We start from the raw sequence: 14,119 nt of genomic DNA, 5'->3' as shown, positions 1-14,119 counted from the left end.
GGACTACTCAGGACTGCCTAGGTTCCTCTATAGTAAAATACTTAGTTAATTCTAGAAGTACTTGCCACTGAGAAAGCCCACTGAGGAGAGGCAGAATGTTGAATTTTTTCTCAGAGACTTTAGCTACTGCTCTCTCTCTCTCTCCATATATATATATAAAATATAGATATAATTATATATATAATATGTACTATTATATTATATATTATATAACATATAATATAATATATATATATATATAATATATATACACACATATATATACATACATACATACACACACATAAATATAAATTCAGTGACTGTCAAGAACAAATGCCTAAGGCACTTCTGGTTCCCAGTAAGTGCATGCTGGCTAAATTATTTCTAACTATAGGACAGTATTAACAGCCTCCCACCTTCCTTCCTCCCTCCCTCCTTTCCTGTCTTCCTTCCTCCTTCTTATCATTTTTTGGAAACAGAATTTTGCTATGTAGCTCAGGCTAACCTTGAACTCTCTATCATTCTGCTTCAGCCCTCACTGAGTGTTGGAGTACAGGTATATACTACCATAACTGCCTTAAAATTTTATTTATTTGTTTATTTTTATTTATTTGACAAAAAACAGAGGCAGATGGGCAGGGGGCCAGAGAAGACAGGCATGCCAGGGCCTCCAGCCACTGCAAATGAACTTCAGATGTATGCACCATATTGTGCATCTGGCTTACATGGGGGTACTGGGTAATCGAACTTGGGTCTTCTGGCTTTGCAGGCAAGCACCTTAACCACTAAGCCATCTCTCCAACCCATACCTGCCTTTCTTAAGTAAAGAAAATCAATTATTTTGTGGTTAAAATTGGTGTACATTTATGTATTTATAATTAGGGGAATGTGTAAATCATAGGTTTGTAACATAGCAAGTTTATATTTGTATAAATGCAAACATGAAGAATATACTTATGAGACAGTCTTTAGAATTTTATTTCTAGTGAAAGATTTTAAGATAAAAATATTCACAAAATATCAGCTTTTAAAAGTTTTTAAAAATTATTTTTAAAATTTTAAGAAAAAAATAACAGATTGCCGCTAGGTGGCACTAAAATCTAGTGAAAATTCCAGTCTCTGGTGTGGCCTGAGGAATTGGGTGTGATTTACAGAAGACATTGGGCAAAACACACACAGAAAAACAAAGGCCAAATAAATTAGGCTGAAGATTAGAAATCGATTAATCATCTTTTGTCTGAAAGATAATTTCCTTCTCTCACTAGATATCTGGATGTGTTATCTGCAATACAATAAATCTATATGCTAATCAAATTATAAAAATGATGTCTTATAGAGGAAGGAATTAAATTTTGTCATTGCCTTGAAGCAGGGGTGCAATATGAAGCTTCAGGGGCAGGGAGGAGACTGCGTAAGGTATTATCTAGTTTGAAAAGCTTATCATGTGAGACATGTGGACTTTGAATTGCCCAGTCCCTGCAGGGCTAGAGTATCCTGGGTGCAAACATGAATACCATGAAAAGAAGTTTCTGCTGAAGGAAAAGATCTTTCTGCTTGTTTACTTTGGCATATTTGCCTTTTGTATTTTTAGCAACCCTTTCAATACAAAGATTTGAGCTTGGAATACCTCATATAATATGTCTGGAGATCAGGAAATGAGTGAACCTAATCCCTTTCCTGATTCTTTGTATTTAACTTAAAAAAAATACCCACATAGTACAAAGCTTTGTTTCACATTTTCTTAATATCTGAAACTTAAGAACATAGTCAAGATTCCCAAGCTATATTAAGACAAAGGAAAACAGTGTTAACAATACAGCCATAAAATGTTTTGACTAAAAGAAAAGTATGTGTAGAATTTTTTTTCTAATAGAGGAAAAAATACCCAGGTTGAAGCCCTAAACCAATGACCAACAAGACCATTTGACTACAGACAGTTCTTGAGGTTTGAAAAACAAAAGCAAAACAAAAGGCTGGACCTTTTAAACCAGAGTGAGTGTTCTCCCCTTGACCCCCAGGTCCAGGCTGGCCTCCTACTTACAGTGATCCTCCTACTTCTTCCTCCCAAGTGCTGGGATTAAAGTCATGCACCACCACACCTAGCACTTTGTTTTGCTTTTTTGCAATTGCATTTTAAGTATCCCAGATTGGTCTTGAATTAGCCGGGCTGGGGATGATTATGAATTCTTTTTTTTTTTTGGTTTTTTTGAGGTAGGGTCTCACTCTAGCCCAGGCTGACCTGGAATTCACTATGTAGTCTCAGGGTGGCCTTGAACTCACAGCGATCCTCCTACCTCTGCCTCCCAAGTGCTGGGATTAAAGGCGTGCGCCACCACGCCCGGCTGATCATGAATTCTTGATCCTTGGGATGACAAGTCATATGCTACCATGCAGAACTCTCCTGGTCTTTGAATAAGATGTCCCCTCCAGAATGAACTCCATGGATTTGTGGCACTAATGTATTTGATCTGATTATATCTGTAGAGCCACACAGAAGTCTATTTATATGTGAAAACACTGGCTGGCTATATGGGTTTGGCCAGATTGTTAAATTGATGTTAAAAACCTCAGTTCCAAGTAAGTCCTCGATCTCTCTTCCCCTCTCTCCCTCCCTCCCTTCCCCTGGCCTGTTCAAATGAGGTTTCACCATGTTGCCCAAGCTGACCTCAAAATCCTGGGCTTGAGGGATGGTTGCCTTAGCCTTCTGCGTGGTGGGGACTAGGCACCCACCGCCGGGCGGATGCTGAGATGAGACAAAAAGTCTGGCCCAAAGACTACTCCCAGTCCAGGGAGGGAGACACAGAAATGGAGGCAACAACCAATCATGACATGGTGGGTCTTATCTCCGCTGGAAAACCAGAAAGTAGCCCATCTCCTCTAACACTCCATGATGGGCTCTTGAGTTTCAACAGTCTTTGTAAGGGCATAAGTCATTGACTTCTCCTTTTTGCTTTGTTCAGTTTCTTCTCTTTGGGATGCCCTGCCTAATTCCCCCTGACTGCTTCCCACCCCTTCTGTCCTTTACAATGGGCTGACATAGGTCCTTCAAGACAGGAGGTGGGTGTCACCTCCTGCGGGGTAGGGTGGTGATGGTGGATGAATTAAATCCTGGGTATACATCGGGAGACAAGTTCTAGCACCCACCACACCCTAACCTGCTGTGTCCCCACCTGCAAGGGGCCTCTACACCGGCCCACTGTTCAATGGTGTATGAAATGGGAGGATTTCCTGTTACTCTGTACTCAGTTTTCTGGCCTAAGGACCACAGTCAGAAGTAGTTTCGCAGAGCTGGTCGGAGGTTGCCTCAGCAGGGGATGACTTTCTGTGAGGGGCCTGTACCTGCCCTTTCCATGGTCTTTTGATTTTCACCTGGAGACTCTAGAATCGAGCTCGGACTTGAAGGAGGCTCCACCCAGGCTCAATTTACAATCAACCTTTCACTAAACCAATGCTGCCACAGGGCGAGTGTCACGGTAGGAACAGACAGCACAGAACGGGCTGTTTCCAAAGGAAAGGGGGAAACAAAACAAAAACCCTCTGGCGGGGAAACAAAAATGTGGTTGTTTATTTCAAAACAAAACCTCGTTAAAGGAGCCGCCCCTCCCCCCGCCAGGTTTGCTCACTCGCGGGGAGTTTGCCTGGAAGCCGGGCAATCTGAATCTGAGAGAGTCACCAACGCCTTACAAAGTCTCCGAACTGCTCGTCCAGACCTCACTGGCTCCATGCAGGCGGCCAGCTCCAGGGATCTGGAAGAAGCCCGGCGAAGGCGGGGACCCAGCGGCCACAGAAAGCCCCGCAGGGCCGACCGCCGCGCAGACTCCTCAGTCACCGCCTCTCCCAGCCCCGCGGCCGGGGCCGTCAATCAAGCCCGTCCTGCTCCGCCTTCCGGCTGCAGCGGGCGGCCAATGAGAGCCAAGCTGCGCAGAGATGAGCTCAGCCGGCTCGCTTCCCATTGGACGGCTATATTAAGAAAGTGGCCGGACTCTTTAAATAGCTGGCGCTAGGGCCGCAGCCCGCATCTGCCACCGCAGTCTGGCCTTGTCCGTCGGAGACTTTAGTACCCTAGGCCTGGGGAGAGCCGAGGAGGAAGCTAGGCCGAGCCCGCAGCTCTAGCCACTGCTACACAAAGCCGCCCGGGCCGGGGCGGGCCGAGCAGAGCTGCCGGCGCCCCGCCTCCATACAGCCAGCGCGGCGAGAGACGTCTGCTTGGGGCGCCCTATGCCCCCGTGCCCCCGCCGCGGCCGCCGGAGCGCCCAGAGAGAACGCGGGGCCGCGGTGCAGCGAGCGCCCCTCATCCCGGCGCGCAGCCCGCGGTGAGCTGTGAGCGGCGAGCGGGACGGCGGCGAGGCGTCCGCGGGCCCACTCCTGCTGCCCGGGCCCGGCCCGCTCATGGCGGCCATCCGCAAGAAGCTGGTGGTGGTGGGCGACGGCGCGTGCGGCAAGACGTGCCTGCTGATCGTGTTCAGTAAGGACGAGTTCCCCGAGGTGTACGTGCCCACCGTCTTCGAGAACTATGTGGCCGACATCGAGGTGGACGGCAAGCAGGTGGAGCTGGCGCTGTGGGACACGGCGGGCCAGGAGGACTACGACCGCTTGCGGCCTCTCTCCTACCCGGACACCGACGTCATCCTCATGTGTTTCTCGGTGGACAGCCCGGACTCGCTGGAGAACATCCCCGAGAAGTGGGTGCCCGAGGTGAAGCACTTCTGTCCCAACGTGCCCATCATCCTGGTAGCCAACAAGAAAGACCTGCGCAGCGACGAGCACGTCCGCACAGAGCTGGCCCGCATGAAGCAGGAGCCGGTGCGCACGGATGACGGCCGCGCCATGGCCGTGCGCATCCAAGCCTACGACTACCTCGAGTGCTCGGCCAAGACCAAGGAGGGCGTGCGCGAGGTCTTCGAGACGGCCACGCGCGCCGCGCTGCAGAAGCGCTACGGCTCCCAGAACGGCTGCATCAACTGCTGCAAGGTGCTATGAGGACCGTGCCCGCCCTTTTCGCCCCTGCCAGCGTGGCTCCCCCCTCCCTGACGGTCCCCCACGAGCTGGGAGAAGGGGAGACCCACGCCCCCAAGGGCCCCACTGGACTGCTTGATGTCTGCTGGCGGTCACGCCTGGAATTGGCGTGGGTGGGCACCGGGCACGCCCCCCTTCCCAGTGTCTATGTGCGTCAAGCTGTGTGACATAGGCCTGGGTGCCCTGCTGAGTGCCAAGGGGTCCCTGAGCATCCTTTGCTAAGGAGCCAGGCCTCAAGAGTGTGGCTGTGTGTATGTACGACTCCCCTCCGACCCATTCTTGCCCCACCTCCGCCTCTAGTTTTCCTCCACGGGCACGCAGAGCTCCGGAGTGTGGTCGCGCCCCATCAGATGTTCGCCCTTAACCAGCAAGCCTGTGCTGTCCCTTGTCTGTAACATAGACCCCCTGGAACTAAGGGAGGGGAGGGCTGGGGAGGATGGGAGGTGTTATATAAATATAGATATAATTTTATTTTCCGAGGTTAAGATGGTGTTATTTAATAGTGGTGGTGAGTGATCAGGGCTCTAGAACAGCCTCTTCCAAGGCTGGATCAGGTGCCCACCCACCCAAGCATGAACTGGACTTGGCCATCTTTCTAAACCCGGGGGAAGACATTTGCAACTGACTGAGAGGAAGCAGCTTCCAGACTACAGCGTCTCCTGTGGCCAGCCTCCAACGAATCCTTCACCAGCTACCGGCCAGAGGAAGGGAGGGTGTGCTGTGGGGTCTTTTTGCCATAAGCGAACTTTGTGCCTGTCCTACACGTGAAAATTGTTCGGTCCAAGAAACTGTTGTCATTGGATTTATTTAAAGGCTAAAACTTTTGTTGGAAGAATTCTTTGCACAGTTGTTTCATTGTTTGATACTCAATATGCACTTGTCATTTGCCTAGGGCAGCATTCTGACCACACCGTATGCTGTAACCTCATCTACTCATGTTTTTTTAAAACAGCGATGACTCTTAAAATCAGATTGGGAAAAACCACCCACTAATTTCGCTTTGTTTTCTTGAAAGAAAGTGGCAGCATTCTTGGGTGATTTCTTTCTTTCTTACTACTATTATTATTTTTTTGCTTTGCACACTGTTTTGATAAAGGAAGGCAACAAATATTGGGGTCTGTTTAAAACTTTTCCCCCACATGGCATCCTCTACAGCTCTGTGAACTTTTCTCTGCATCTTTGCACAGAGAATAAGCCTCCCCGACTATTTCCTTTTCCCCCTTCCCAGGCTGGTGGTACTTCTACTAAATTGTTTTGTTTTTAATTTTATTTTATTTTTTAAATAAACTGACAAATGACAAAGTGGTGAGCTTATGATGTTTACATAAAAGTTCTATAAGCTGTGTATACAGTTTTTTATGTAAAATATTAAAAGACTATGATGACATTTATAAATGGCTCCTGTGGTTTAATGTATTTTTTATAAGTCTGAATTTTGGACAAGGGAGGAATTCTTGTAGATAACCTTTCTGACAGTAACTCCATGTTCCCTATGGAGGAGAATGGCATTCCTTTGGGGGGCAAGGGTTGGGTGACCTAGGGAGACCAGGTTGTTTCTGTCATTCCCAGAGGAAGACGAGTGTTTAGACACTCAGAGTCAAGAACTTGGACCTAATTAGTATGTAGTCAGACCTATTAGTTGAGGACAAGGGTCTTGGTTTTACTTCATCTACATGCATTAAAATGTCATCTTGAATTCTGGGGCTTTGTCTCATTCTTTGAGAATGAGAGAAGTTGTCATTTGTACACGGTAAATATAGATGAGTTTTTTTGGTTAATAACTTTTGTGAGCCAGGCTGGTCGCTTCAGATTTAGAGGTTAGACAAGGCTCCAAGATAAGGTAGGCTGGTATCTTTTGGGTGGGGGTAGGGGCTGTGGTGGAAGCTCTTGAGTGAGTGGGGAGGGAGTTGAATTAAGGAACTGATTCTTTCATAACAGATTCCATCCACACAGATGTGTTTCCAGAAGGAGCTCAGAATGCTTTATTCTAATGATGGGGATGGGCCATGCCCACAGAACTCTGGGTGTTTGGTAGTTATTTAAAGCTGGAGCACCAGTTTTGAGATTCAGTGGTGAGGTTCTAATTTCAGACATGCTGCCTTCTGCAGTGGTACCAAAGCTAGACAGACTGATTTATAGTTGGAGCCCACATGAAAATCCTGCTCCAGACAGGAGGGCTCAAACCTGCCAGCTCTCAGAGGCTGCTAGGGAAGGGTGCCAGCTTCTCTCACCTAAGAAGTGCGTTTTGTGTTTTGTGATCAAGAGTGAGTTCTGGGTTTCCAGGACTTTTTGCCACCCTCTGCCCTGCTCCTCTGCCCAGGGCCTAGGCTGGGAAGGTCTCCTTTGAAGTGTGCTTCAAAGCTGAGGATTGTTTCCCTTGTCTTCCCCTGCTCTGAGGAGCTTTTGTGAGGGAGGAAAACCTGGTCTGTGGTGACCTTTCACCCACTTAAGCATGCAAGAACAGGGCCTCCAGCTCTGCTGGGCTGGTCAGGGCCCATTAGTTAACAGAGCTGGGATTGTTTGAGTTCCCTCAAGAGCTCAGAGGCTGGGTCCATCCAGGCTCATGGCTACTTGGAGCAGGCACCTCCTCACCCCTTAGCTCCACTCACCTTCATCCTGCAGCCTATTTCTTTTCCATTTGAGAAAGAAATCTGCCCATTGAAAACGAGTGTTTACTTGCAGCTTCCAGGTCTAGCCAATCATTCATTTGGTACCAGGGAACTGCAGGACTCTGCTAGGGAAGAGCTTGGGCTTGGGCTAAATGCCCAGGACTCAGCTCTATAGCCAGCCTGCCCAGAACCAGGAGACCAGACCTCCTGCAAAGTCTTGCTCTGGGTTTCCTGCCAATCCAAATCTGACGATACCTAAAGCTATTTTTCATATTTTGAGGCAACCAACACCCAAATGATGCATGGCGGCCCAAGTTATGCTTCTTTTAAAATACATGCCATTAATAGTCCTACCAGAACACACTCTTTTTGCTGCATTACGATCCAACTGGAAAATATAAAGACGAATTGCTGTAGGCTGGAAAATCAATTAGGAAGAAGAGGTAAAACATCTGGTGTTACTCTTAAGATATGAAAATTCATTTTGCACATTTAAAATAAATGTGCTGAGTTCATTTAACGGCCTGTTGAATTGTTTTGTGGAAAATAGTAGGGAGTTTCATTGATCCTTGGCATTTTACAGCAAGGGACATGGTTTTGGTTTCTCTTTAAACCTTAATCTTAGATTAATCTGGATTGAGTCGCTGAGGCCTTTGTCACGTGTTTTAGTAGACTTCAATTCTTTTTAAAAAACTTAAATGTGATGGGAATCTTCCAGAGTGCTATCTTAAACATGGACTGTAGTGAGAGTTCCAGAATTTCTGATCTAGTAGGTCTGAGTTGGGGTTTGACAACTGTAAGTTCTCATAAGGTCCTTTTGTATTTACTTCCTTATTGTGACAAAGTACCCAACCCAAAGTAGCAGATGAGAGGAAAGTATTTGTTTTGGCATACAGCCTCAAGGGGAAGCTTCGTGATGGCAGGGAAAGCATGGTATGGACAGAGGCTGGACACCACCTCTGCCACAGCAGGTGAAAACAGCACCGGGAGAGTGAGACAAACACTAGCGAGGTGGAGCTGGCTATGGAACACTCCTAAGCCCACCCCAACAACACACCTCCCCCAGTAAGGGCTACCACCCAAGTTGTCATCAGCTGGGGACCAAGCATTCAGAACACATGAATTTCTGGGAGACAGGCATCTGATTGAAACTACCACAGGTCCTTAATGATACTATACAACTGATATGGAGACCACAGTTTGAGAATGAGTGACTTAGAACATAAGAATGACCTTGTCAATGTAGGGAGTGGGAAGATGGCTTCCATATTAAAGCAGATGTTGTGCCCTGTGGAACTTTCTTACTCCAGAGAGTATGGAATAAATAGTTCTCACAATCCATTCCTCATCACACCTAGTTGTTACCTGTGGTACTATGGGGGATATAGAAGCAATAAGACCCTATCCATGCCCTTCAGGAGCTAGGTTACAGCTTCATGCTCAGGCAATGGAAGAAATTCACTCACTGTGCCAGGACCTAGCATGCTCTGATGCAGGCACCACTTAAGGAGTGGACAGGAGTCCAGGGTAGAGGCATCATCATTTGCCTAGCACATTAGGGAAGGTGTCATGGAGGAGGAAGCATTTGAGCTGAGCATTAAGTAAAAGTAGGTGATGTGTAGATGGAAGAAATCTTGGGGGTGAGGGCAGGAGGATGGGCAACTGGGCCATTAAACACACTGATGATGTGTGCAGTTTCTTTTTGTTACTGTAGAGCATGGCCTCTTGGGTGAGAATTACTTTCTATGCTTAATCCCTCTGGCATATATTTCTTCAACAGAGAAAAATGATGTTACCCAGCCAAGCAAAACAGCCTATACCCTTCTTTCACACCGACACAACAGGGTGCATCAGTCTGGCAGCCCCAGGAGAGAAGGTGGCTAATGGCAGCTTTATTGTTTTCTTGGTGCCTTCCAGAAATGTGGTACAGATACAAGGGCAAGACAACTAACTGTGCCATTGGGAATCGCGCCTTGGGCTCACAGAAGCTGTGAGACCACAAGGACACCTTGTGCCCCAGCTTCTGGGGTCCTTATCACATTTATTGGTCCACCTTCTGGATAGAGGGAGGGAAACGTTAGGCATTCAGTCTGCTCCCCCAATTTTAAGCTACCCCCTTTCTAGCCTAGAATGTAGGATGTAAGAGACTAGAGGGCCAAGTTCATTCTTTCCCTGATTATTCTTTTAGTCAACAGATATTTGTTAGCTGAAAGACTTTGGGATAAGAACTATGCCAGGAACTTGGGGTGCAGTAGAAAATTCCTCCATCCCCCAGCAGTTTTCAGTCTCGTGGTATGACTAAACACGCAGTAACGGTGATGGCAGAACTAGCCAGGATTGACTGGCTGTGCACTGGGTGTTATTCTAAGCCCTCTGTCTTTGTTATTTTAAATTCTTATATTAATATCTATGACTGAACAGCAAATTATGCCAAAGCATGGTGGCTTGAAGACCACTTATTGCCTCAGTTTCTATAATTCAGGAATTCAGGCAAAACTTAGTTGGGTGTTATGGCTCAGGATTTCTCATAATTTGAAATCAAGTGTTGGCTGGGCTGGATTTACCTCAAGGTCTCCCCTGAGAAGCTCTGCTCTTAAGCCCACTGATGTGGCTGCTGGTAAGATCCAAGGTTTCACTGGCTAAAGCCACCAGCCATTCCTTGCTATGTGAATCTTGCAGAGGGCAACTCAAAACAGGTAGCTAGTTTCATCAGTGCATGCAGGAGAGAAAGGATAGAGAGAGACGGTGTGCAGGCAACATAGAAGGCACAATCATTTATATCCTGATCTTAGAAATAATGTTCCATTGTTTTTGCTGTATTCTGTTTATTAGCAGCAAGTACCTGAATCCAGCCCACATGTAGTAGAAGGGATACATGTGGTACATACATGCCAGGAGGTGTGCTGAAGGGAGGGTGCTTTAATAGATTAACCATCCTAAGAAGAAACCATAGTTAGGGTAGGATTTGTGTCTTGGAAAGCAGACCTTAAGGAAAAAGGTAAGGGGGACTCCCTTTACTTTCTTTTTTTTTAAAATATTTTTTAAAATTATTTATTTATTTATTTGAGGGCGACAGACAGAGAGAGAAAGACAGATAGAGGGAGAGAGAGAGAATGGGCGCGCCAGGGCTTCCAGCCTCTGCAAACGAACTCCAGACGCGTGCACCCCCTTGTGCATCTGGCTAACGTGGGACCTGGGGAACCGAGCCTCGAACTGGGGTCCTTAGGCTTCACAGGCAAGCGCTTAACCGCTAAGCCATCTCTCCAGCCCTCCCTTTACTTTCTAATAACACATTCTAGATATGTGGAAGGAACTGCTGAATGGTACGTGAGTGTCAGTGGTGATGGATAATTTTGACTGTCAGTGAGATTGGACGAAGAAGTACCTAGGGCATTAGTGAGGCATACCTTTTGTTATGTTTGTGATGGCTTTTCCTGAGATGATTAACTGAAAGGGGAGGATGTGCCCTTGAATGTAAGCAACAGCATACCATGGACTAGTCTACCAGAGTGAATAAAAAGGAAACAAGGGGAAAAGTCAGCTGAGCACCAGCATTCACCAGTGTTCATGTCTGTATACTTTCTGATCAGCCCATGTTTAAGAAAGCCCCCTCTGCCACAGCTGGGAGCATTTCTGCCACTGAACCTCCCCTACCATGATGGACAGCACCCTCAATTCATGAGCCAAAACAAATCTTTCCTCTTTTAAGTTGCTTCTTGTCAAGTACTTGGTCACAGTGACAAGAAAAGTAACTAATACAGGTGGGGTGACAATTTCTGTTTTTCTCGAGTGGCCAGGCCCATCCAAGCCAGTGAACTCCAGAAGAATCTATATTCAATAATGAACTATAAATTATAAGTGGTGGATAATTATTTCTCTTTTATCCTCTTGAACCATCAGAAAATTCTGTGAAGTAGCCTAGCCTGGCTTTAGTACGATGTAGAGGTTTAAGGGAAGAATATTAGCCATGTCTAGGAGGGTGTGAAGCAGCATTCCTGAGGGTTTCTACCACATGATTTTGCCTGGCAACAGAGTGAGTGCCCCCAGTAGGAACATACCTTGGGGCGAGAGTCATGAATGCGTTTTCCAGCCACCCTCTTCACATGGAGATTGGTTCCCTTGTTGCCACACAGATTAGGATTTCTACAGGACATGGGTCCAATTGTATATATTCTCACAGCAGCTGAGGACTGAGGGAGATGCCAACAGTAACTGAAGCCTTGGAGAGGGGATAGATGGTCTAGACGAGTATATGAAAGGAGACTGACTGTGAGCTAGGTCATGAGCTCCATGACAAGGTCAGGGGCCTTATCTACTTTTTTACCAAGTGTGCCCGATACTCAGTACAGAGCTTGGCATGTACTAAGACCTCAGTACCTAGTAGTTGAATGAATACATTAATTAAGGAAAGGGTAGAAATTTAGGAAGCACCAACTTCTAAGAGGTAATGACTAAGGTTTGGCATAGCTACTGTGGAAAATGATGGGAAGATGAATTAAAGAATGTATGGTCTATGTGGAGGATTCTTAAGTCCAGAGAAATTAGCAAAGTTCTCTTTTGATAAATTATTCTTGTTGTCATTGTTCTATTATTATTCTGTAGTGCTGATAACTGAATCCAGAGCTCATGCTAAGTGATACATTCTGTATCACTGAGCTATGCCCTCATCCTAAAAAAGTTCTCTATTAAGGCCAAATTTTGGGCATTGACAATGCCAATGGAGAGTAGGCCTTCTCTGTGCTTCACCTCTAGAAAAAGTGCACAATGTGCTCAGCCCAACAAGGTTCCTGGGGAAGTCAGTGATGTACAGGCAGCAAATATGCTTTGCCAGGCATGAGGCCACATCCACAGGGTCACCTGGATGGCTGAGTGTGCTCAGCTGGTGACACTGTGTTAGGGGAAGACAGGTGAATGTTTAGATTCTTAGTTGGAAGCTTGATACACCTAACCCATCTTTTTCATTTGAGAAATCACCCATCTGAAAATGTAGCTCTGAAGGCCACAGAAGTAGGTCCTAAGTTTTTATGACTGGTGTTATCTCTGTTCTCCAACATTCATTTGAGTTTTCTCTCATCTTCAATCCTGAAAAGGTAAGAAAAAATGTTACAAGAAGCAAGTTCTTGTTAATGATTGAGTCCATTTTATTTCAGAGCTTGTTGGACATTTAGATAAATAATTAAAACCTTCCAGAGGCACCTCAAAGGGGGTTTGCAAGAATGCATCTATCATTTTAATGGTAGACATTTTAAATGAGCCTCTGACAGTACGAAAGTATTATTTATATAAGCGCTAAAAAAAAAAAATCACTTGTAAAATATACACTCTTCAGTAATGGCCAAATATGGAATACTCAGATATTTGGTCACACACCCAGGCAGATTCTAAATAGGAAGACCTTCCTTTAGATTGTGTAATCTTGTGACTACAAATTTCCTCCAAAAAACCTTGAATTATGGGCCAAATGGAGACTCAGACTAAATGCACAAGATAATATGAACTTAAGTTAGTTGGCCTGGGTTCTCTGAGGTGAGTTTAGCTGTGCCAAGGAAAAATTGTTTAAAGTTTCAATGTTATGGGTAATGGTAGAATTTAGAGTATATAGTTGGTTACTTGCCAAATCTGAAAGCAGAAGTAAAGTCAAGATGCCATGAATGTATAAACAGCTCAAGGGGAAAAGTGCAAACCAGACTCATCAAGCTAAGAACTTCCTCACAGGCTGATAAGATCTGACCCCATTCCATGGCATAGTGGCAAACTGGTGACATCCTCAGCAGAAAACCAAGAGCATCTCAAATGGCTGGCATGATCTTGGTGGGTGGTGGTGGAGGGGGACAGAGGAGACACAAAACAGCAGTGGCTAGACCACAGATCCTCTTGCCCATGGTTTATCCTGTCATCCATAGCTGGCAATGAAAGCAATCCAAGTTCATAGACTCTGTGAGGAGCTGCGAGTGAAAGCTGGAACAGTGGGGCAGGAGGTGGATATCTCTTCCTCTGTCATCACAGGCACCTTATTGCATTGGTCCATCTGCTGTAGCATGGGTAGAATGAAAATCAAGGCTCACAGACAGAGGCCCTGCTCTATCCATCACTTCTAGTACATTCTTAGGCCAATTACTTTTACTTACCGCTGCCACAATTTCAAGTTTTTCAGAAAACTGTCCTTAAACTTGACTTTTTGGTAATTCTTGACCTTAATAGGATCTGGGCAGTGTTTTAGAGAGGGCCAGTTACTGATGGGATGCTTGGTTGTTCCTAATACACTTTAATAGTTTTTTTCTATTTTTTACCCAAGTGACTTTGAGATTGACTTCTGAACCAACTCAGCTGTGCCAGACTCCAAGTTCTGAGGAATCTGGGACAAACTGTGGGGTTTGTGACATGATGAGGTGGGGAGGTTGCACTCTGGTGGTCAGTGGTCAAATGAGAAGTCAGTCAATCACTTCCTGTATTTGGAGCAGGGGACCTGATTTTAGAGCTTGAGGTGGAAACAGATGTCTGGGAAGGCTCTC

At 45.9% G+C, this 14,119-nt stretch overlaps 1 protein-coding gene and 1 pseudogene across 1 annotated transcript; both read left to right on the top strand.

Moving 5' to 3' along the window:
* LOC101601043 overlaps positions 1–3,913 on the top strand; it is a 36,600-nt pseudogene extending 32,687 nt beyond the window's left edge.
* A 422-nt stretch (positions 3,914–4,335) lies between these two features.
* Positions 4,336–6,389, top strand: Rhob (ras homolog family member B). Its single transcript, XM_004663765.2, has one exon. The coding sequence runs from the start codon at positions 4,372–4,374 to the stop codon at positions 4,960–4,962; it is 591 nt and encodes a 196-aa protein (XP_004663822.1). The 5' UTR covers positions 4,336–4,371; the 3' UTR covers positions 4,963–6,389.
* Positions 6,390–14,119: the final 7,730 nt, after the last annotated feature.

This window comes from Jaculus jaculus, chromosome 5 (genome assembly GCF_020740685.1).
Source record: "Jaculus jaculus isolate mJacJac1 chromosome 5, mJacJac1.mat.Y.cur, whole genome shotgun sequence".
NCBI classification, from domain to species: domain Eukaryota; kingdom Metazoa; phylum Chordata; class Mammalia; order Rodentia; family Dipodidae; genus Jaculus; species Jaculus jaculus.
This window is presented reverse-complemented; position numbering and strand designations above follow the sequence as displayed.

What these genes read in the sequence shown, in the direction of transcription:
- Rhob (XM_004663765.2), top strand. Translation starts at nt 4,372, where the DNA reads ATGGCGGCCATCCGCAAGAAGCTGGTGGTGGTGGGCGACGGCGCGTGC.